The sequence below is a fragment of the Meleagris gallopavo genome, chromosome 1 (genome assembly GCF_905368555.1).
Source record: "Meleagris gallopavo chromosome 1, MGAL_WU_HG_1.1, whole genome shotgun sequence".
In the NCBI taxonomy this organism is placed as follows: Eukaryota; Metazoa; Chordata; class Aves; order Galliformes; family Phasianidae; genus Meleagris; species Meleagris gallopavo.
Window position 1 is genome coordinate 183,168,687 of NC_139404.1, and position 21,877 is coordinate 183,190,563.

At 48.1% G+C, this 21,877-nt stretch overlaps 1 protein-coding gene across 4 annotated transcripts in view; it reads right to left on the minus strand.

Moving 5' to 3' along the window:
- The window catches only part of AMOTL1 (angiomotin like 1), a 68,144-nt gene that overhangs the window by 34,798 nt on the left and 11,469 nt on the right, over window positions 1–21,877 (minus strand). For 2 of the 4 annotated variants that reach the window (XM_085216349.1, XM_085216351.1), the window contains exons 4-5: window positions 11,526–11,672; window positions 8,362–9,256 (exon numbers count right to left, since the gene is read on the minus strand). In XM_085216349.1, the coding sequence (XP_085072475.1) occupies window positions 8,362–9,256; window positions 11,526–11,672 (1,042 nt within the window). Of the gene's footprint in view, window positions 1–8,361; window positions 9,257–11,525; window positions 11,673–19,351; window positions 19,491–21,877 lie in introns of those variants that run through there. The other 2 variants (XM_085216350.1, XM_085216352.1) reach the window with 2 other exon arrangements.

The following is a 21,877-nucleotide window of genomic DNA, read 5'->3' on the forward strand; positions in this document are numbered from 1 at the left end:
GGTCTTTTCCTGCCAGGCTGCTTTCAGCTGGTTGGCTCCCATCACATCCTCATGAAATAATCACCAAATTGCAGGGGTTGCAAGGGACCTCTGGAAACAATCAGGTCCAATCTTCCGCTAAAGCAGATTCCCTACAGCAGGTTACAAAAGAAAACAACCAGACAGGTCCTGATTATCTCCAGAGAAGCAGACTCCACAGGCTCTCTGGGCAGCCTGTTCCAGTGCTCTGTCACAACTGAGCCATACTGGCATGGATTTTGCTGCTGCCATGGCCACAGGACAAGGGTAGAATGCCTAGCCAAGACTGGCAGTAACTGGTCCTCTAAATGCACTGGATCTACAGAAGAATATCTGCTTCCAGCTGAAGTATTTGGGTAGAAACAGACCCACAGAGGGGCGACAGATCAGTATCTGTTGCACAGAAGGGCAATGAATCTGTGAAAAGTCTGGAGCACAAGTCTATTGAGCTGAGGGAACTGGGATTGTTCAGTCTGGAGGAGACTCAGGGAAGTCCTTATCACTCTCTACAACTTACAGGAGGTTGTGGTGAGGTGGGGGTTGGCCTCTTCTCCCAGATAACTCATAAGATGAGAGGTAATAGCCTTAAGTTGTGCTAGGGGAGGTTCAGGTTGGGTATTAGGAACAATTTATTCTCAGAAAGAGTGGTGAGGCATTGGCACAGGCTGCCCAGGGAGGTGGTGCAGTCACCATCCCTGGAAGTGTTCAGGACCCGTGGAGATGTGGCACTGAGGAACATGGTTAGTAAGCATGGTGGGGATGGGCTGACGGTTGGACTAGGTGATATTAAAGGTCTTTTCAACCCTAACGGTTCTATGATCTGATTCAGGTGCTAGTTGCTGAGACCATTTTAATCCAGGGAAATTTCTTACGAACTGCTCAGAGCACAGGAGGTGGAGGCAGCACTGAGATCACCAGGAAGACTGGTTACAGCATGGAAGCTGTAAAGACTGTTAGCGTAGCTGCTTGGCTCTGCTCCCTCTGGATTCATGGGGAAACTTGAAGCATTCATCTCCCCTTCACAAAGATGTCCTGCAAAAAGTCTGTGAAGCTAAAGCCTCAACAGCACTGTTTCTCAGAGTCCATAAGCACACTGAAATCAGGCATGTACACAGCGAGCAGCCTCATGCAAACATCTTCAGCAGCTGAGTCCTCTCCATCCTCACTTCTTCTGCCTGCAGCTGGTCTGGGCCTCACAGCAGCTGCTCCAGGGGTCACAGTGAGCTAAGGGCTTGTTTTATCTCCCTGAGACCAACCAACACCACATGGCACAGCCCTCACAGTATCTTCACAGGGATCTTACACTCACTGCAGGACTGAAATATTGTTTGCTTGAAAAACTGCACAATAAACAATACCATAAGCAATGGAACAAGGGATGTCACTCACAATGCAAAAGGTGCTCCACAAACTTGTGCAAATGCAGCTGACAGCCAGTCTGCACTGAGATGTGTTACCAGAATTAATGCAGCTAAGTGGGAGCTAGCTCTGTACCAAAACAAAAGACAGCTGGTTTAACGCACGTAAAAGCCCTGCTGTTTGGGCACAGTTATATTGCTACAAAGGACACACTTGCTGTAGATACACGTTTTCTCACTTCTGTATGGGAATAGCTTTGAGCAATGTAACACACTTTTCAATTGATCTCTGAATCCAAACTAGGTGAGATACAGTGATTTTTCTTTTCTTTTTCATGATCAAGTAGTGCGATCTCCTGTTGTAGATACACCCTCTGAACACCTGAGACTGTACTTGTGGGAAATCCCACCTCCCATCAGTCTAACCTTTTCACACATGCTTCATCTGCTTGACTTTATTCCAAAGAATGAGGAGAGGCGCTCAGGACTTCCATTCTCTTGAAGGGTGAATCACACACTGAGTTATTAAAGGTTAGCACACAGCAGCAACAGTCAGACCCCAGCATCCTTACAGCTGGGGCCGCAGGAGAAATTCTCTGAAGCGTTCTCCAACTTGGGAAATAGAACCAGCACACACATGGCTTCTTCTGAAGCGTGGCTGTTCAATATAAGGGGCATTTACCAGTTCCAGCTTCCCTTTTACTTATTTCATCTGTCCTAGTTTAATTACGACTTAATCAACGGTGAAGTGCCTCAATGTGTATACCATAAAATCAACACAATAAGTCAAATTAATAAATCAATATTTGTAGGAATAGGAGCTTTGTTCACATTCAACCTCTTTAAAACTCCAAAGAAACAAAGCAATCAGGATTATCCTGAACTCCTTTGGACTTAGCAAAGAATGACATTCTCAAAATGTTTTTGCTGTACTTTAAACGTTGATCTTGCTCTACATTAGAGCAGGCTAAAACCTTCCAGCCAAGCACAATTCCATCAAAAATTGTTTTTCTTAAAAGCACGAAACTGGGGGATATTCCAAGGTTTGGATAGTGCTGCAACACAGCAGCAACATTTATATTGAAAACATATAATTTTGTTGGCATTCTTCTAGAAATAGGGCTTCTATCAACTTCTGCAATGCAATACAGAAAATGAAAAAAGAAAGAAATTGGCTTCTAGCATAGAGAGACACAAGCAGACAGACAGACAGACAGACAGTGGGCTTTCCTAGGATCACTATGCCGCACTGTCTCACATGATATATAGCTTGCAGCATATGTAACAGCTTGCAATACAGTTTCTTCACCAAAACTCTTCACCACAGACCTCACTGCCATAAGAAATCTCACAGAATTCAGCAAGGCCATCCACAAGCCTACATTTAAGCACAGCATTAATACACCTGTTGGAACTCCTTGGGAGGAGAGAGATCAACACAAGACTGCTGAGGGCAATTTGTAACTGAATAAAGGAATCAGAAACCAACTAATGATAAAGTCTACTCACTGACTCCCAGGCAATGACAAATACAGAAGAGCTACTGCTCAATAAAGCGAGGCAGCATTCAGAAGTAATGAAACTAAAATCCCTGGAAATGTTCTGGGAGGGAAAGTCTACCTTTACATTGGTTCAGGTACAACTCAGCTCACCTCTGTGCAGGGACAGAAAACAGACAGCTGAGTAAGGATGTAGGCTGCAACATACCATGATGCCCTGGAAGCATTCTAGGCCAGGCTGGGTGGGACTGTGAGCAACCTGATCTAGAGGGAGGTGTCCCTGCCTATAGCAGGGCTGGATCTAGGTGATCTTAAAAGTTCCTTCCAATCCAAACCATTCTAAGACTTACATTCGTATTTAAAATGCTTTCCTCCAATCTCTGTAGCTTATCTTTCTCTGAATGCTTTGCCTTCCCTTGCCTTCAGGGCAGACTGGCTTGTTCAGCTTTCACAGGACTTCACCTCACATCCACATCTGCTGTGGATCCTGCACCAAAATGCAGTGACACCTACATGTGGGAAAAAGGCAGGACATCAGAGAAGTCAGTAAGCCCAATCTGCTGGTCATGGTGCAAGGAAACAGCTAGATATCCATTACTAAATGCTGATGGACCAGAAACAGGAGAAGACTTTCAGTAGCCAAAACAAAGTCTTTATAATATCCTGTTTTATGGGAAAAGCAACGGTCCAAGCATCTGGTTTATTTCAAAACCAATTTGCACACTTGGACTCATCTCTAGAATTCACCGTTTTGTTAGTGATGCCTGTTAGTGCTGGAAAGTTGTCGCCCAACTTCTTTGGAGGTGATTGTGTTATGTTCTGCATGGAAAAACCATCATTTAAAAAGACACATGGGCCTTAAGTCGAACCAGAAGAGGTTCAGGTTGGATATTAGGAAACATTTTTTTCTCAGAAAGAGTGGTGATGCAGTGGCACAGGCTGCCCAGGGAGGTGGTGCAGTCACTGTCCCTGGAAGTGTTCAGGAACCATGGAAATGTGGCAGTGAGAGATGGGGTGAGTGGGCATGGTGGGGTGGGCTGGGGTTGGACTAAATGAGCATAGAGGTCTTTTCCAGCCTTAATGATTCTGTGATTAAACATATCCTTCATAGTTAAAAGAGGATATCTTATTTCTTCACGGGGAGTCACATGAAGAACAAACATCCTTTCTAAAGCCCAGTTAACTGCCAGAAAAGGAAAAGGTGTGCTCCTCAGCCCCATTTTTCTGCACCTTAACAACTGGGATAAAAGCAGAGGAGAAAGAGAAATGACACTGGCTTCACGAAAGCTGCTGGAACAGTTTAATCTCTTCATTATTTTACTGAAAGACAGACTAGACCAGGAAATGATAGAAATCTCTTCTGCAGGGACACAGTCAGCCTCCAGGACATGATGCAAGCCTTCAGCCTTCCCTATGGCTGCCAGCACCCACGCCAGCTGGCAGTGCTGCCTCAAACCACGCTTACATTGATGCTGACCTCATCGAAACACATCAGCCAAAGTCAGCGTGGGTGCCCAACGCTGGTGCCAGTCCCAGTGACATCCCTCAGCTCCACCAACCCTCACTTTCCTGGGCACCTCAGGGAGTGAAAGTACCATACTGTATCTCCTTGGTGGGTGCAGACATGTGGTTGAATGAGTAACTATAAACAGGCTGTCTGAAAGCAGCAGTGACGTGTGGGGCAGGTTAAATACACACACATCTGCAGAAGCCACAGGTTGTCCCAGCAGTTAAGTATAGGCTTCTATGTCCAGGCCAGGTGGAATGTTTTTTAGTATATAAAACAGTGTCATAGCTTTAAAATAGCCTAAGTCCATTCGTCAGTTTCATGCTGTCTTTTAAAATACATGGATTAAATCAGAATTAAAAGATGACCACATGAAAGACTTTCTCACATCACCACAAATGAAGACCCCTCAGCAAGGAGTGTTGTTTCAGTTTAAGGCCTCATTCACATTAATTGCATGAGGAAATCATACAAGACTGGACTGGTGCCACGGGGGGCAATGAAAAGGATTCACTGCTCACAATGAGCGATGTGGATCGCTGCTTAAGCAGAGAATGAAGAAACAATATGTACTTGTGCAAGTCCAAATACAAGCTCATCCACTCAGGAATAAATACAGCAGGCTACAAGCAAAGGGTGGGGAACCCTATCCTGGGCTGCCACCACCCTCACATGTCTGAGTGGGTAACAAGCTGGATGGTGAGCTCCTCACAGGCAAACCTCTGACATGGCAAGTGTTTAAGAGATACACAAACAAGGAACATTGAGCCGTGTTGCAGAGGTGATGTTACACCTTACTTGCCTCGTGTCTGGTTAAGCTTTCTATGAGAAATGGCTGTGGGTTGGGTTGTTGGATTTCTTTTTTTTTTTTTTTTTTTTTGAAAGCAGTAAAATAACTAAGGGGCTCCAAGCTCCATTTGTTTAATGCATTAAAGAAAGGACAGCACAGTGCTCCTCACTGTATCTGACAAAGATATTGCAAAATCCGGACTGGTAACTAGAAAATACAGGCAGGAACTAAGACACAGATCTGTGCCAGAGGGGGCAATTAGCGAGTGGAACAAGTCTGTAAAGGCTGTGATGGATTCTCCAGCTGGAGAATGTTACAACCACCAGGACCAAACGTTTTGAAAACTAAAATTAATTTGTGGTTTTGTGTGATCAAATTAGATTATTTCAAAGCCCTTTTACCTGACAAGCTGTGACCTATCTGAGCATGCACCTCAAGAAAGTTAGCATGGATATTCTTCAGGAACAGATGTGCTAGAAGCTAGCAATGAGGAAAGGGAAAGTTTTTTCAAGACTGTTACACTTGGCCAACTTAAAGCATTCAGAAGTTGTGAGTCAGGGTGCAAGGCATCATAACTAATTGAAAAATACTCATATTTTAAAATAAGAATAAATATTGGTTCCTCTTTATTTGCTTTATGAGCTTTTGGCCTTTTAAGCTACAGGCTTTAAGCTCTGCTCTACAATCACGGCCTCCACAAAGGACAGGTCACCAAGTGTAATTTATGTAAATACCATGACTCCTGCAGAAGCCTACGAATAAGAGGTCTTCAGAATAACACTGAGTATCTCTATTTAGAATAGAATAGTTGAGTTCAAAGAATCCTAGAATGGCCTGGGTTGAAAAGGATCTCAAAGATCATCACGTTTCAACCCCCCTGCCATGTGTAGGGTCACCAACTACCAGACCAGGCTGCCCAGAGCCACATCCAGCTTGGCCTTGAATGCCTCCAGGGATGGGGCATCCACAGCCTCCGTGGGCAACCTGTTCCAGTGTGTCACCACCCTCTGTGTGAAAAACTTTCTCCTATTATCTAACCTAAACCTCCTCTGTCTCAGTTTAAAACCATTCCACCTTGTCCCATCACTATCCACGCTTGTAAAAATGTCATACCCTCCTGTTTATACTCTCCCTTCAAGTACTGGAAGGACACAATGAGATCTCCCCAGAACCTTCTCTTCTCCAAGTTAAACAATCCCACTTCCATCAATCTTCCTTCACAGGAGAGGTGCTCCATCCCTCCGATCATCTTAGTGGCCTTGCTGGAAGGGAACTTCCAAGATCATCTACTCCAGCACCACTACTCATGTCTGTAGTATCAGATCCTACACCCTGTATCAGTCCTACTGCTATTTACAGACAAGTTACGAGATTTCACCACTGTGACTATAAAGGCAGCATTCCCTTTGACAACCAGCCACAGGAGAACAAACAAACATCAAATTAAGCAGCAGCTGTGGTTATTCCATCTCCCTCAGCAGTTACCTGCCAATATGTGTGGGTTCCTAGCCACACTTCCCTCCTCACATGAGGACTTGTGGGGCAAAACAGGGAATCAGTGGCCCTACAGGTTGTTTCCAATCCTGATATCTGTGGGTTTTTCCTACAGATCAATGCAGCTTTGTGCTTCTCTCCTCTCTTTTCTGGCATGCAAAGCCACATTCAATCAAGGGATTTCTCAGTATCAACCCCACTGACCAGGTCCCTGGAAAAGTTTTGACACCAGCATCAAAGGGTTTCTTATTTGACATCAGTGCCATTCCCAGTTAGTGCCCAGGTCTGCTTGGCTATACGGGCTCAGCAGAATTGGTTACTGAATCAGCATCTTCCAAGAGTGATCACAAAACCTCAAACCAAACCAACTGCTCTTACGTGCGGATGAGTCCAGCACTGGAGATGTTTATTAGCATAATGGACAGCTGCTGTAGCCCTGCTAGGGCTTCCAGAGAGCACAGCCTCAACTTGACCCTGTAGCTCTCAAGTTCCTATAGCTGTCTCTCAGAATAAACAGATTTTCACTTAGCTCTTTAAAATATCATTTTGCTCTGAAAAACTACACAAGCTCTGGGCAGGGAGCACTGGTAAGCAAAATGTGATAGCCAGGGGAAGACATGCAGCACTGCCCACTGAGACGGACTGCATAGGTCTTCTCCAAGATACAGCCGTTTTGCAATGTATATTTAAAGAAGGAAATTCACACCTGGTTCAAAGTAAAAGCTTCACTTTTCCAAATATGGCAAGGTAGAGCATTTACTCCCTGATTTTTCTATAGAAAAACAAGCGCACCAAGTCAGAGCCATCAAGATCTTTGCAGATTTTGTGTCAGTGAAAACCTAATTAAGCAGCCTCTAAAATGAAAACCACGGTTGCACAATACAGGTTCTGAACCCACCCAGTGAAGCTGGCAAAATACTGCCTAGGAGGCTGCAGGATGAAATGGAGAATTATTTGTGTTTAGGAAGAGCAAGAAAAACAGCTTTGGATGGACAGATGATGAAGGAAGCTGTGACATGGCACAGGCCAGCCCTCGCCTTCAGAGCCGGGCAGCGTGGTGCTGGCAGGAGCCGTGTGGCTCTCAGCAATCAGCTCGCAGGAAATAAACACTGTGGATTATTTGTAATGCGCTTGGAATAAAACCATCCTCATGCAGAGGCCCAGCACAAGGGGCTAAGCTCCATAAAAGTCTCATGTAAGCTTTGTTTGGAGGATTTAAGTAGGGCCTAAGTGATGTATACACTTTATCTAGCCCTCTTTGTAAAGGGAACAATTTCACCCCCCCATCAAGCAAAGAGAAAGGCTTGAAATAAAGAGATGTCTCTATCTCACAATTAAGCTTCATGCAGGTTTTTCACTTTCTTTTCTTAATTTGGGGTTCTGAAGATCTCAAGGATACAGGGCTTAGGTTATAAGTTCCCACATTCTCAGAGAACGCTCTTTATGCAGTTACAGGTGAAATCTCAACTCCAAACTCTTCCACATTAATTACAATAGTAACAACCCAGCTGCCACCCCAGCATTTCAACACCCCGATACAGAGACAGAACAAGAATTGGACACAAGGTTGATTGCACAGCTAGGAATTTTCCCACCTTCCCACACCAAGAACTAAAAAGGTGGTGAAAGAGGACACCTTTAAGGCAACCAGGCCCCCACGGCCACAGGCTGCCAGGCCTGCTCCCCGGGCATTACCTGGTCACCCCATATTCTGGGGGCGGCTGGTAACGGACAACGGCCACCTCGGTCCTAGAGGGCTGCGGGGCCACGTAGGAGGCCTTGAGGACGTCCTGCGGCCCTGCCGGGTGCTGCTCACCATAGAAGAGCCCATGATCAGGGGCCTTGCTGCTGGGGGACACCGCTGCTGCCACCTTGGCCTTGTAGGGGTACTCGGGCGGCGGGCCCCGTGGGTCCATGCCTTTGCTGGGTGTCGGGGCAGCCTTTGGCCCCTTGCTGCCCGCCGGGGCAGGTGGGTGCTGCTTGGCCCCGTTCCTCTCCAGTGAGAGCTGCATGATCCTCTCGCTCAGCGAGCGCACGTGGCCCTGCTTCAGCTCCTTCAGCGCATCGTCCTTATGCGCCTGCCCGCTGCCGGCCCGGCTCACCGTCGGCCTCCCCTCCGTCCTGGACTTCTGGCCAGAGGTGCCGGCGACATAAAATCCCGGCCCCGCCGGTGGCTGCCCCCGGAAATACTGCGACTGGGCCTTGGCCTCCTCGTAGGTGGGGAGCTCCTCGCTGCTGTGTGGGGGCTGCGTGGCCCGGGGCTGCTTCTCCATCGCAGCACCGTCCCCCTGGTGCTCCTGCCCCTGCGGTTCCTGCCGCGCCGACGGCTGGACCATTTGTGGGTCCTCGGGCGCGAGGTTTTCTGTGGAAGAGAGAGTGCTGGCAGTGCTGTTGGAGGGGCCGGCGCTGCCCGTTGCCTGGTGCTGGATGGCCAGCAGGTTCATGTTCTCGCTGGGGTTGCCATACCTCAGCTGCTCCTGGATCAGACGCTGCAGGACCGTACCGGCTGCCACCTCCTCCGAGCCTCGCATCTCCACCTCTGAGCTCCTGAGGAAGGCTGGAGGGTGCAAGGTGCAGAGGGTTTCCTCGGCTGGGTGGAAGAGAAGGCAGCGGTTAGGAGTACACCTTGTTTTGGGCCACCTGAGAACAGCACCGTGTTCTACATAAGGAGGCCTCACTTCCTCTGCTCCTCTTACCCCCTATGGCTGTACCATTCTCTTACACCATTCTCATCTCCTTATGGCAGCTCACCCCTAATTCTGATTAAGATAAGTGACCCCAGCCCTTCCCCAGCCCTCCCCTCAACATTCTCCACATGCCCCATACCCACGGCTCCAACCTCTCTCCCCAGTCAATGGTGGGACAGGGAAACGTGATCTCCTTTAAGACAGGAATTGGGTAAATCCCTCCCTGGAGACGCCTGGTACAGATTACAGAGGAGCCTCCATAGCGATATCAAACCAGCGCATTTTTGACAGCTGAAGTTAGAGAGCTGAATCCCCTCACAAGTGCACTGCATGCCACAATAAGATACAACACAGGATGAGACAGAAAAAGCCTAAAATCCTACTGAAAATAAAAGAGCTCTGAGAGCGTAATTAAAGAGGAATCTGTGCTCTGGCATTCTCTCTTAAAACTGCAATTTCCCTTCTGGCCAATAACACTAATTCTGTGCAAGTCAATACCAACTTTTGTAATTTTGCTGGGTGAATACAAGGAAGACGTTAAGGTTGCAATGTAGTACCAGAACTTTAAGCATCACAGATCAGACAGACAACCATAAAATAGACTGAAGTACTACAGAGACAACTTCTTCGTATAACTTCTTTATCCAGCCTCACAAGCTGCGTTTGCATGGGATAAGGTGTTACAGACACTGTAACTGAAGTGAAGCCACACAGCTCAGGGGTTAGGTCAAATACCAAAACAGTCTCCAGCTCCCTTCTTCATCTTAGTCCTGTTTGTTCTATACAGCAATGTGGGCATAAGTCGTAGAATGTGATGCACACAGTGAAGCTTGCCTGGAGCAAGGCACCTAATGGCATAATCCCTCCCAGCTGGATCCCATGCACCCATCCCAAAGAAGTGTAAAGCATTTGTGTCTGCATCCAAAGGAGTGTTCCTGGTGGATGAAAATCAGCCCTCAGCTCTGCAGAGTCCTCCCACTTTCCTAGGCAAGGAGGAGGAGGTGCTGTTCTGAGTTCAGTTTTTGAGGTCATTTTTGGCAACTTCCCTTCTCTATCCTGCTGTTTCCAATTCTCAAAGGAGCTCCTCAGCAGTACTTGTATTTGTTTTCTTGGCGTTCAAAAGTGGTTAAAAAGTAAAACTTTCTCCTGAGGTCTGCTATTTCCCCATGTTTCACCAGTTACTGGACATGCTGTGGGATGACTTATATACAACCTGGATGCCAGAGGAGAAGAAAAGGCTTTGACTCTTATTCTGTGACAACTGGCCATTTTCACTAACACTGTTTTTGCCATAAAAGCTTAACAATGATTGTAAAGCTTGAAGGAGAGGGAAGATTCCCAGGCTGTTCCACTCCACATCTGCCCTGTAGAACACATCTCTCCTCTGCTTTCCCTGGACAACATCAGTAAGAACCTGTCTGGCTGGGGTGGCAACCTGGCCACCAGAACTCAGAGGGTCTGCCAGCTCCCTGGGACAGTGTTTGAGCCAACAAGATGAATGGCTTAGGTTGGAAAGGACCTTAAAGATCATCTAGTTCCAATGATACAAACCCACTCAGCTAGCTGCACAATAGCCAAACGTCCATCCATATATGCCCCTGAAGCTACGGTGAACTCATACTGCTGTATTTGTATTAGCACACTGCACAGGAGTCTTGCCATGATAGTCGTTTTGCAGACTTGAAATAAAAAACCTCTCTTACAAACATGAAAGCTCACTGAACAAGTTATTAGACTATAAGCAAGAAAAGTAGATAAAGCCAACGTCACATACTCGAAACACCAGAAGGATTTTCACTCCTGCACTAATCATCTATTAGATCCCTGTATTCAGGGGATGTACTTTGGTGGTCTGTTTCTGAGGTTCAAAAGGACCAAGCACTGAGCCACACATAGGGAAGTCCTGTTCTGTTGGCAAGAAGCTAGGCACCTCAGCCCTGCTGCTCAGTAAAGAGCAACCACATCCAGAAGGACAAATAGAAACAGGTGACAACTGACAGTGGGTTATAACACTTGGGTCAAAGGAACACGCCTTTTGCCTGTGCTGGGGATGAGGAGCTGACCTTCATCTCAGTAAATATTATTTATAAATGGTATCTGGTTTGTTAATGCTTAGGGAAAACCCAGACATAACTGTGATGGGTTCATATGGAAGAGTGGCAACTCACTCACCAGCTTTTTCTTTAGCGCTGACTGCTTCAGCTGTTAGTGGAGAAATGTCATGCCTGCCAGCAAACAACTGGTGGTCCTGATAAAGAAAGCCAGTGTCCTCCAGAATCTGGCCAGGGCTGGTGGGCTTGTAGCACGCAGCTGAGGAGCCTGCAAGGAAGAAAAGTGGGATATCATCAAATAAGTTATTTGAGTGATAAAATATAGAGCATTGATTTATGACAGAAGTTCACATAATTTTTGAGAGTCTGAGAGGCCCTGCCGGGGTCAGGCTGAGGAACAACCAGGAAGCAATGAATCATCAGTGCCATCTCACGCCCCAACCCACCCCAGGAACACAGCCAGGCTGACCCAGCCTGGCTTGCAAGAATCAGCAGGCTTACAGGTTGCCAACAGAGGCTGTGGAGTCTCCTTCTTGGAGGTCTTCCAACACCGCCTGGGCTTGGCCCTGAGCACCCTGCCCTGGGTGTCCCTGCTGGAGCAGGGGTTGGAGCAGATGGTTACAGAGGGACCTTCCAACCATTCTGTGAACAGCAACAAGGTCAAGTCATAGCCCCAGGACACGAAGCCGACAGAATAAATAATACTGAATAAAACTGAACAGAACAAATAATACTGGAATAAAACTCGAAGAAAGAATGGGTAAAGAAGAGGAAAGAAGGTGAGGACACAGCCACATGTCCAGTGGAACTACAGTCTGTGAAAGGCTTTACTGCAAAATTTGATCACAAATAACAGCTCAGTAAGACAGAAAATTAGTAGGACATAAAATAAGCCAACACTCTCAAGGGAGTCAAATCCCTTTGTCCAGATGTTCTTAACATGGATGTAGCTGAGAACCCCAGGAACATGTCCAGCAGGAGCAGAGTGACCCAGGTCACAGTGGCACCAGCCAAATGCCCACGCATCCCAGCAGGGCATCTGTCCATCCTAGCAGGACAGGAAGCCCATGAACATAGGGACGAGCTTGCACAAGCAGAGAAGCACATTCTTCTGGCACATTATTGCTGACTCCACCCCTGCACGGAGCAGGGCAGCAGGATCTAGCCCATCCTGATTACAGGCACAAAGTTGCAAAAACTATATTCTTCTGTGCCCAGAGGAGAGGAAACGGGCGTTTGTGCAAAATGTTAATGAATTCATCACTTCACCATTCATGTTATGCACAGATCTGTAAGGCAGTTATCTATATTTAGAGAGCAAGGAGGTGAAGATTGCTCACTTGAGTAAATATAAGCCAAATATGTTTGTCATATTTGTCAAAATTAGCACGGAAGGCTGTTCTAGCATTTGTGCTGATAAAGATGCAAGGAAAACCTCAGAACCCCACTTTCCAACATGACTGCTGTATTGTGGCACAGAACATCCCAGACACCCTTCACTGCTCCTGCACACACACACAGCCCTGCCCTCAGACAGGGAATTCTGCTTGAAACAAAGAGTTGCGAGCCCAGGCTTGTTTTACAAATAATAACTGGATTGGGATGAAACACACAGGGTAAAAAAAAAAAAAAAACAAAACAAAACGGTTTCAGGCATTACAGACAACCTAAACAGCCATCAGCTAGGCGTCACCACTCGGCAAACAAAAGTTAAAAGAAAAACTGCTACTAAAATTTTGCTTTCATTCATCTGCCTGCTGTATTTTGAGTCATTAGACACCCTCGGGTTGTGTCTTCAAGTGCTGTATCTACAGCAAAGGGCACATGAGGAGAAGCAAAGCAAGATGGTTTTGCTGGGAATCACAGCTAAAGACAAGGAGTGAGCTGAGATGGGGCGCACCCATGGAATGCCACCCACATCCAGGCATGTCCTGAGCTCCAGAGCAGCTCAGCTGGGCCAGGAGGGTTCCAGTGAAAGGCAACCTGCCTGGAGTGAGAGTTACCCAACTTCTGATAGCCAAAGGGAGCAAAGAAAAGGTTCCTCTGCTGCAATACCTGTGCACAAGGTCAGTACAGAAGATATCAAAAGAATTCCTTAGAGCAGTGGTCATTTGAGAAAAAACAAGCAGAGCCACATCCAGTGCTATCACTTTGCTGAGGAAGGTATTATCGAAGCCACCAAAGAAAAAAAATCTTACAGGACTTACAGGATTTAGAACCTGACCATCATTAGCTACTTGCTCAGATACCTTGGTTAGCATAGGCTCCTTCAGTCATTACAAGGAGCTTCACCTTCAGAAGGCGACTGAGCCCACCCTCAGTGTAGAGGACTGGGATGAGGATGCTCCCAGCAGGAGGATCCTGACCTCAGGCACTGCCCAGAAGATGTGTTTGGATCAGACCTTCTTCCAGCACAGCTCATGCTGCAGCGAGACATTGCTCTGAGCCTCTTTCTCATGAGACCTCAGACTGCATTGACCAATTTTATAATTTTGTAATACTTTAGGTGAATATAATGCTTTAAATTCATTTAAAGATAAAACTGAGAGAGATACGATGCATGGCTGAAACAGTAGTTTTATGGAAATCCATTAGCACAATTAGTCAAAACCTTTCCACAGAACCACTCTGTTCGCTAACAACCAGTGGGAATGCTGACCAACCATAAACTTAAAACACCAAGGAAAAAACTAAAAACAGCTGGAAGTCCATGCTGCATTTGATTGATCTGAACCACCACTGTAGTGCAACAGTGTCTATACACAATCTGGTCCATAGACACAACCCTCTCAGCTGCTATACATCCAATATCTATTGCATCCACCTCCAAGGCATGATCACATCTCCTGCCGTGGTCAGTCCTTGCTGAGCTCCTCCCTCATTTCTCATTTCCAATGAGGCCCTGGCACAGCTGCCCAGAGAGCTGTGGTGCCCCATCCCTGGAGGTGCTCAAGGCCAGGCTGGATGAGCCCTGGGCAGCCTGAGCTGGTGGGGAGCAACCACCCATGGCAGGGACTGGGGCTAAGTGGGCTTCAAGGTCCCCTCCAACCCAAGACCTTCTATGATTTCTGCCTCACTACCAATTCTCCCAGATCTCAGTGGTTGCCCAACACCCATTCATGTTTCCTTTGTTGAAGATAAGCACATAATTATGCCATATCATTCTGATACAACTACGCAATTCATTTCAAGATTCGTAACCATTTCAATGAATCATTCACTAAGATTAATGCTGGAAATGCAGCAAGGACCCACAGATGCTTAAATATTTCCTGTTTCTGATGTGGTTTTGGTCTGGTTTTGAAAGGGATCTAACCCAAAACCTCATAGGAAGCATACTGCTGTGACTTTACAGGAAAGCCACGTCTTCATAGCAATACCAGCACTTCCAGGAAGCAGATTTCCTCCTCAAAAGCTATTTGGAGTAGGCGGTGTTCTTCCAGCTAACCTACTATGACTTACATCTTTACTAAAACACCCCCAAAATGCCCATTTTGCATGGCCTGCTGCTATTTTGATGCAGCACTGGGAGCTGTTTTCTTTGTGGCTCCTCCACCGTCATTCACCACTCCCAAAATCCTCCATCCTGCCAGATAGAAGCAGTGGGTGTCCTCCAAATAATCTCCTCCCAAGCTGTACTGCAGCTCAAAAAGAGACTGGAGCATTTCAAGCACCTACCAAAGCAGCCATCTGAAATTAAGAGGGAAGTAAGGCGGCTTTGCGCTTTCCCATAAACTCCTCCATGGTCTGTAAGGAGGATCCAAAAATGACAGAACAAAAATGACATCGTTTCAAAGCTCACATCTGTCCTTCTGTCTCACAGCCAAGCCAGCAAGAAATATAAATACCTCATTCCACCTTTGGAATATTTCCTCTGCCCCGTTGCTGGATAAATCACAGTTTGAGTTGGAAGGGATCCTCAAAGGCCACCTAGTCAAATCTCCCGCAATGAACAGGGAAACCTACAGCTCCATCAGGTGCTCAGAGCCCCATCCAGCCTGACCTTGAGTATTTCCAAGGATGAAGCACTCATCACTTATCTCGGGTCAGTGAGAAAAGTATTGATGAAGGAAAACAACATGAGGACAGTCAAAGCACTACTGGTGCCACTCCAAGACTGGGCTATGATTTCCCAATGGGATACGACCATGTCCCAGAAATGAGATGCTCAACGCAGTCCTGTGCTGGGTAGGATGCACAAGAATCCAGTCCTCTGCAACTTAGGGACAGGAACCTTTGCTCACGGCACTGTGCTGTTCCCTTGTCCTAAAAGAGCTCTGGGAGACTTTAGATAGGTACTATCACTTCCCTCTCCAAAAAGGCCATCATCCAAGAGAGCACTGAACAATGGGGGAAACTATCACAGGAAGGTCAGGCTGGGTGTTAGGGAAAGGTCCTGCCCCGCAGGAACAGGCTGCCCAGAGCAGCAGGCACAGTCCCCAGCTACTGAGCTTAGGGAGTGTTTGGACAGCACTCTCGGACATTAGGTTTGGATTTGGGTGGTCCTACATAGAGCTGGGAGTTGAATCTAATGATCTTTTAGGCTCTCTTCCAACTTGGGATATTCTGTGATTCCATGATACAAAGGTTAATGACAAAAGGCAGCAGGGGTAGCATATATTTAAATACATATATAGCCAAACGCTTTCCATTTAACTTCAGCCTAATGCACTGATTTTCATATACATTTCCCCTCAGCAAAAACAAAGCATCCGAACCCAGAGTTAGGAACAAAGCAAAGCAACCACCCTTGGAAGGCAGCTCACAGAGCTGGCAGCAGATCACATGGATGCTGTGAGCGCAGGGCCCAGGCTGCCTGCCCAGTGGATGCCCGCAGATCAGGTGCATGGGCGTGCGGGGGGCACAGATGGTAGCAGTGCTTTCATCTCACTGGGTCATGATTTTTATGAAATGTTAATAATTCATGGGTTGTTTTTTTTTTTTCCCTTCCACCTTCCCAGGTTGGCACGATGAGAAGTGGGCTGCAGATGGGGTATCTGAATAGCAGCGGGATATCATCTAACCTGCACTGGGAGGAGCAAGGAGACATGTTTTTAACACGGCTTCATTATGGCTTACAGAAGAATACGTGTCTCTACTTATTATAAGGTACAAATTTACCTCTGAGGCTACAGCACTGCGTCTACAATGCAGAGCCAGCCTAGGTTTATAATAAGGATTCAAAAGATTGAATCAATAATTGAAATTTCTGCTTTGATCAAAGCGCCATGATTACAACTTGTGTTGGCATTGCTGCTCTGAGATAAAAGGTGAGGTGCTGCTCAGAAGCGAAGCAACACAGGAAGGAACCCTCCGACAAGGAGTGAAGCACAAAGGCTGGCACGGAGCTTGGGAATCAGCATCAACCAGCCATGACATGGACAAAGCATCAACCAAGCAGGAGCTGAAGCTACAACTAACTGTGCTGTACTTACTGCCTTTAAAAGCGATCTCGTTACAGAAATGCCCTGGCACGATCACTTTCATTGGATATTTAAGCCTTTCCCTTAATTAAACAGAAGTGAAACAGGACCCAGGACTGCAAAGACATTGGGATCATTAAGACTGGTTCCCAGGCACTTCCAGCAACCACATCATAAAACTCCCTTCTTGCACTGCATGAGCTGTGCCTTAACGTGGGCATTTTGTGTCCCAGTTCCTCCCATTTGGGAGCAGCTTTGGGCTCCTGTTCCTCCAGCACACAGATGTCCCCCCGGTTCCCACTCGGTCCCCAGTGCTGCTCTTTCTCCAGGCAGTTTCCTGCCAGTAGTGTCCTTTAGGTTAAATAGCTTTCCCCCTGAGTCATTCCCACAAACTTGCAAGCGTACAAAGGAGCCTGGGATACGGACAGAACAAAAATAGTACAAAGACCGTACAGTACTCTTTAACTGAAAACGCAGGCACTGAACTCTATCTTATGCATCTTCATATTTCTCAAGCTTTTCCTTTTCTACACGCAGGCAGCAAGCCACACAGCCAGCACTTTGCTCCATCCACATACAGAACTGCTGCGATAACCCAACCCTACGCACAGCCGCTGCCTTATTCTTATCTTAACCGCCCCATCTAAGGGGAAAAGACATTAAGCCTTCTTCCCACCAGAATATATATTAAAATTATGCACCTTCTGTTATTAAGTCATTACTCACAATTTATAATCAGACGCTTTTAAAGTGCAGGAACACAATAAAGGTGCTACACACAAAGGTGCTAATGAGGTAACCGCCTTCAGCTCCTGCTCCCAAGTGACTGAGCAGCATCCATCCCCTGCACATCCCGCTGCTCCCGCCCTCACGTGCAGCAGGACAACAGTGCTAAGACCTTCTCCCCCCCTTTGTGTCCATACAGCACAACCTGAACCCAATCTGCTGAGAAAGTCACTTCGACCCAAAATAAAAAAAAATAAAAAAAAAAAAAGAAAGAAACAAAACCTCTTCCTACGAGCATAAAGTTTCAACAAAAAGTTGAGTGAGAACGCGAGCTCGCAACCCTCTGATGGCTTCCAGCATAGGGAGGTGCAGCAGGCACATCCTCCCATTCTCCTGCCTCCACCCTGAGCAGCATCACACCAGAGTCAGCCCACAGTGCTGGGCACAGCACCACGTGCTTTGCTCCAGTTGTGGCAGACCTGGTGCCGAGGGAGGGCTCAGCACTGAGCCATGACAAGCAGCACAGGGACTGCCTCTGGGACCCCCAGGCACTGCTATTATGCAGGGATATAAATGACAATCAATGGGGTGACCCCAAATGCTGCCATCCCCAGGGGCCTTGGGGCACACTTGCTCTCCTGCAGTGCTTCCCAAGGGAAGGCAAGGCTGGGGGGAACATCTTGCCTCCACACACCATCCCAGCACACAGTGACTTTGTCTCCTCACCAAAGCCACGCTGGTGAATGTCCTTCCTCCACGAGAGCCGTGGTGCCCCATCCCTGGAGGTGCTCAAGGCCAGGCTGGATGGGCCCCGGGCAGCTGAGCTGGGTGGGGGGCAACCAGCCCATGGAAGGGGGCTGGGAGGGCTTTGAGGCACCTTCCAACTCAAGCCATCCTATGACTCTATATGGCATTTTATTATTATAAAATCATTTTTATCTGAAAGATTCGCTTGGGAGAGTGCCGGCCTTGAGGACTGAACCCCACTGGAGTTGTTCTGTTCACTACCAATGACCACATATTCATACGCACATGCAGGTGTCCGTGTAAACCTCTACGTGGGCAGGGCACAGCCAGAAGCTGCACGCAGGAAAACGAGCACACTGCCCAGCTCAAAGCCGCCCCTTTCCCACCAATCTCCCCCGCCGTATTATTCGGAAGGCAACAGCAGCACAGCCCCGCGCTGCCCCCGGTCCAGGAAAAACAAAAAAAAAAAAAAAAAAAACGCACTTCTTTCCATCGCAAGAGGAAAACAGGCGAGCAGCGACCTTCCTGTAGTTCAACACGAATCGCAAACCCCGGCAGGAGGGCTGCGAAGGGGGAGAAGTTCACTTCGCGTACCATTTATTTATTCCTCCCGTCTCTACGCGTTTCGCTTTTACATAGGACTCGACCTCTTATCTCCGTGCAGGAGAAATATCCGCTCTCCGGCGGCCCCAGCCTCGAGCCGGACCCCTGGGGACGGCGCCGGGCCGCTCCCGGTCCCTGCGGGGCTCAGCGCAGCACCGCCCGCGGACAGCCCCGTTGGAAGTCCTCGTCCTCCCGCCGCGTTCGTGCGGGACAGCACCGCACCGCACCATCACTCGGGGTGCCGCCGTCCCGCACCGCTGCTGGCGAAGCGGAGAGAAAGTCGCCCAAGCGCCCCGGGGAGACGCACGGAGATGGGGCTCCGAGGGGTCTACCGAGCAGCCCACTTTCACCCCAGTTCCCCCGGCACGGCGCCGTCCACCCCGCCGACACCCCGCCACCGCCCAGTACAACCGCGCACAAGCGGATCCCGAGACCACCCGGCGCTCACCTCCGGCTCCGCGCCCCGCCGCCCCCGGCAGCACCGCGGCCATCCGCGCCGCTCCCGCCGCCCCCGGGCGCGCTCCGCTGGGGCGGGGCGGGGGCGGCACCAGCGGAGGGGCGGGGCCATGAGGAGGGGCGGAGCTAATTGAGGAAGAGTGGGCGTGGGCTAGAGGTTGTGGGCGTGGTATGGGCGTGGGGGCGGGGTTTATACGTAAGGCGGGGCCTGGTGCTCGCGGGACCTGAATTCCATCCTAGAGAGCACGCAGGGGATAGAAGCAGCGTCGCCTCCCTCTTGCACTTCTACAGTCATGGAATCGTTTTGGCTGTAAGGGACCCTAAAAGGCCGTCTAGTGCAACTCTCCACCAGCGAATGAGGACACCTACAGCTAGTCCCAAATTAAAGCTTTTAAATGCTTAAATTCTCTGCAAAATCAAGGGAAACTTTGACAATAGATGGTCAGATACCTTGGTTCACCAAAACAACATGCCTTCAGTATTTCAGGTTGCACAGCATCCTCTCCTATCCACCCTGGAGAGGAACTGAGGTTTTTTTATTTGCACACACAGGTGAACCATTAAAATTGGAAAAGGCCCCAGGATCGGCTGGTCTGCCTGGCTGTAAGCAGAGGTGAATGAATGTATCAAGAAACAGGATTAACTGCTGCCTTGTCTCTCAGTTACATGGCAAGGACATCATGAGCCACACTGTCACATTCCCAATGAAAACAGCCTGTTTTTTTTTTTCTTCCTAGTTAAAGGTGTCTTCGCACTTTTTCCCCACATCCCTCATTTTCTGGAACGGCTTTCCAAGTGATTTTCACAGCCTTTTTTTCCTGTTTCATTCCACTTCGATCTATAAAATGCACAGCCATAGAGGGCAGCAGGCTGGAGAGAGACTTTTGTGATCCCTCTGCAGTTGGGTACATCTGAATGCCACCAGGAAGGTTTTGGCCACCTGCATTGTGCCCACCCAGCAGCACCTGGCCAACACCGCTCTACCTTCCCCGTGCTTCAGCTCCACTCTTGGTACAGAGCTTCCCCAGCATGTTCGGAGGCATGGGGAAGGAAGGATCCTTCAGCATCTGGGCACTGCTGCTGCCACCAGGACCGGCTGTCCTGAACTGCAGGCACACCCGAGTATGGATGCTCGTTACATTTGCACCCACCCATGCGTGTAATCACTCAGATTCCTAACGCAACAAGCCAGCAAATAATTGTCCCAGGGCGCCTGGCCCTGTGGCAACCCCAAATGCCTGCAAGCAGTTTCCCTCGATCTGCTGTCCCCTCTGATAGGAGCTTCATAGGCAGTGCTGTGTTTGAAGGAATCTCTCTGCACATCTGCTTTTCCAGCTCTGCCAAAGAGCTTTCATTTCCCCCAAAACCTGACCTGCTCGGTCACCGGCTGCTCAGCAGAGCACTGGCTCCTGGATTCGCTCCAGTGCGAGATAAGGTCAGTGCAGCAAAGAAAAAGAAACAGCTGGATGACTACTGAGCAGTGGGAACAAACAGCGCAGGGACCGGGGCTTTTTTTTTTTTCCCTTCCTTTTCTATTTGTCCAATGGGATTCATTCCCTGTGTGTCCATTCCCCTAGCACACCGTATCACCGACGCAGCGTTTCCTGCAGCCTGGGGTTGCCCTGCTTTTTCAATCCGACTTTTTTTTCTGCCATTCAGCAAGCTCATCCAGAATGGCTGCAGAACCATCTCTGATGGGGAAGGAAGGAGGTGGAAAAGTGGTAGGGGATGAGGGAATGGAAGAAGGGAAGGAAGGAGGGAAAGGAGAAAGCAAGGGGGAAAGGCAGAGGAGCCATCTGCACATGTTCCTCTATGGGGAGAGTTTCTCCCTCCCTGACCTCACTTTCTCCAAGGCCAGAAGTTCCTCCTCAGGGTCTGCCAAGGAGACAATGAAGTGCTCCTCTGTTGGACCACGCAGAGTGTGAAATGTTCTGGTTTCATCATTTGAAGAACAAAAGGAACACAGCAGTCGCAGGCTGACTCATATCTGCTGAAATCCAGCAGCCAAGCAGTGGGAGAGCAGAGAGAAGAGGAATGGAAAGAAGAGGATGCGAGGGCTGCTTGTGGCTTTTTCCCATTAATTGCTGTAGACACAAATACCACTTTGCATTATCCCAAAATTTAAGAGCCCTCAGTGTCCTCTCTCTGACACGGCCACTAAGCAGACAACTGCAAAGAACATATAAGGAAAAGTACAAACACAAATGATGTTTTCTCTAGTACATGAGCCCATTTTCCAGCAGTTCCTGCACTGCAGGAACTTCCTGAGCTGCATCACTGGATCTGAGGCCCTTCATAGACAATTTTTTCCATGTTGTTTTCTAATCAATGTTTGAGCCCATTCATACTTTTGGCATCCTGGACATCCTGTGGCAATGGGTTGCACAATGTAATTGTATGATGTTTGAAGGCATGCTTCCTTTGGGTTGTTTCAAGCCTTTCCTTATTTATTTCCATTCATAACTCCAGTACTTCTACCATATCCTCCTTCAAGTGTTTCTTCCCCACTCCATGAAGG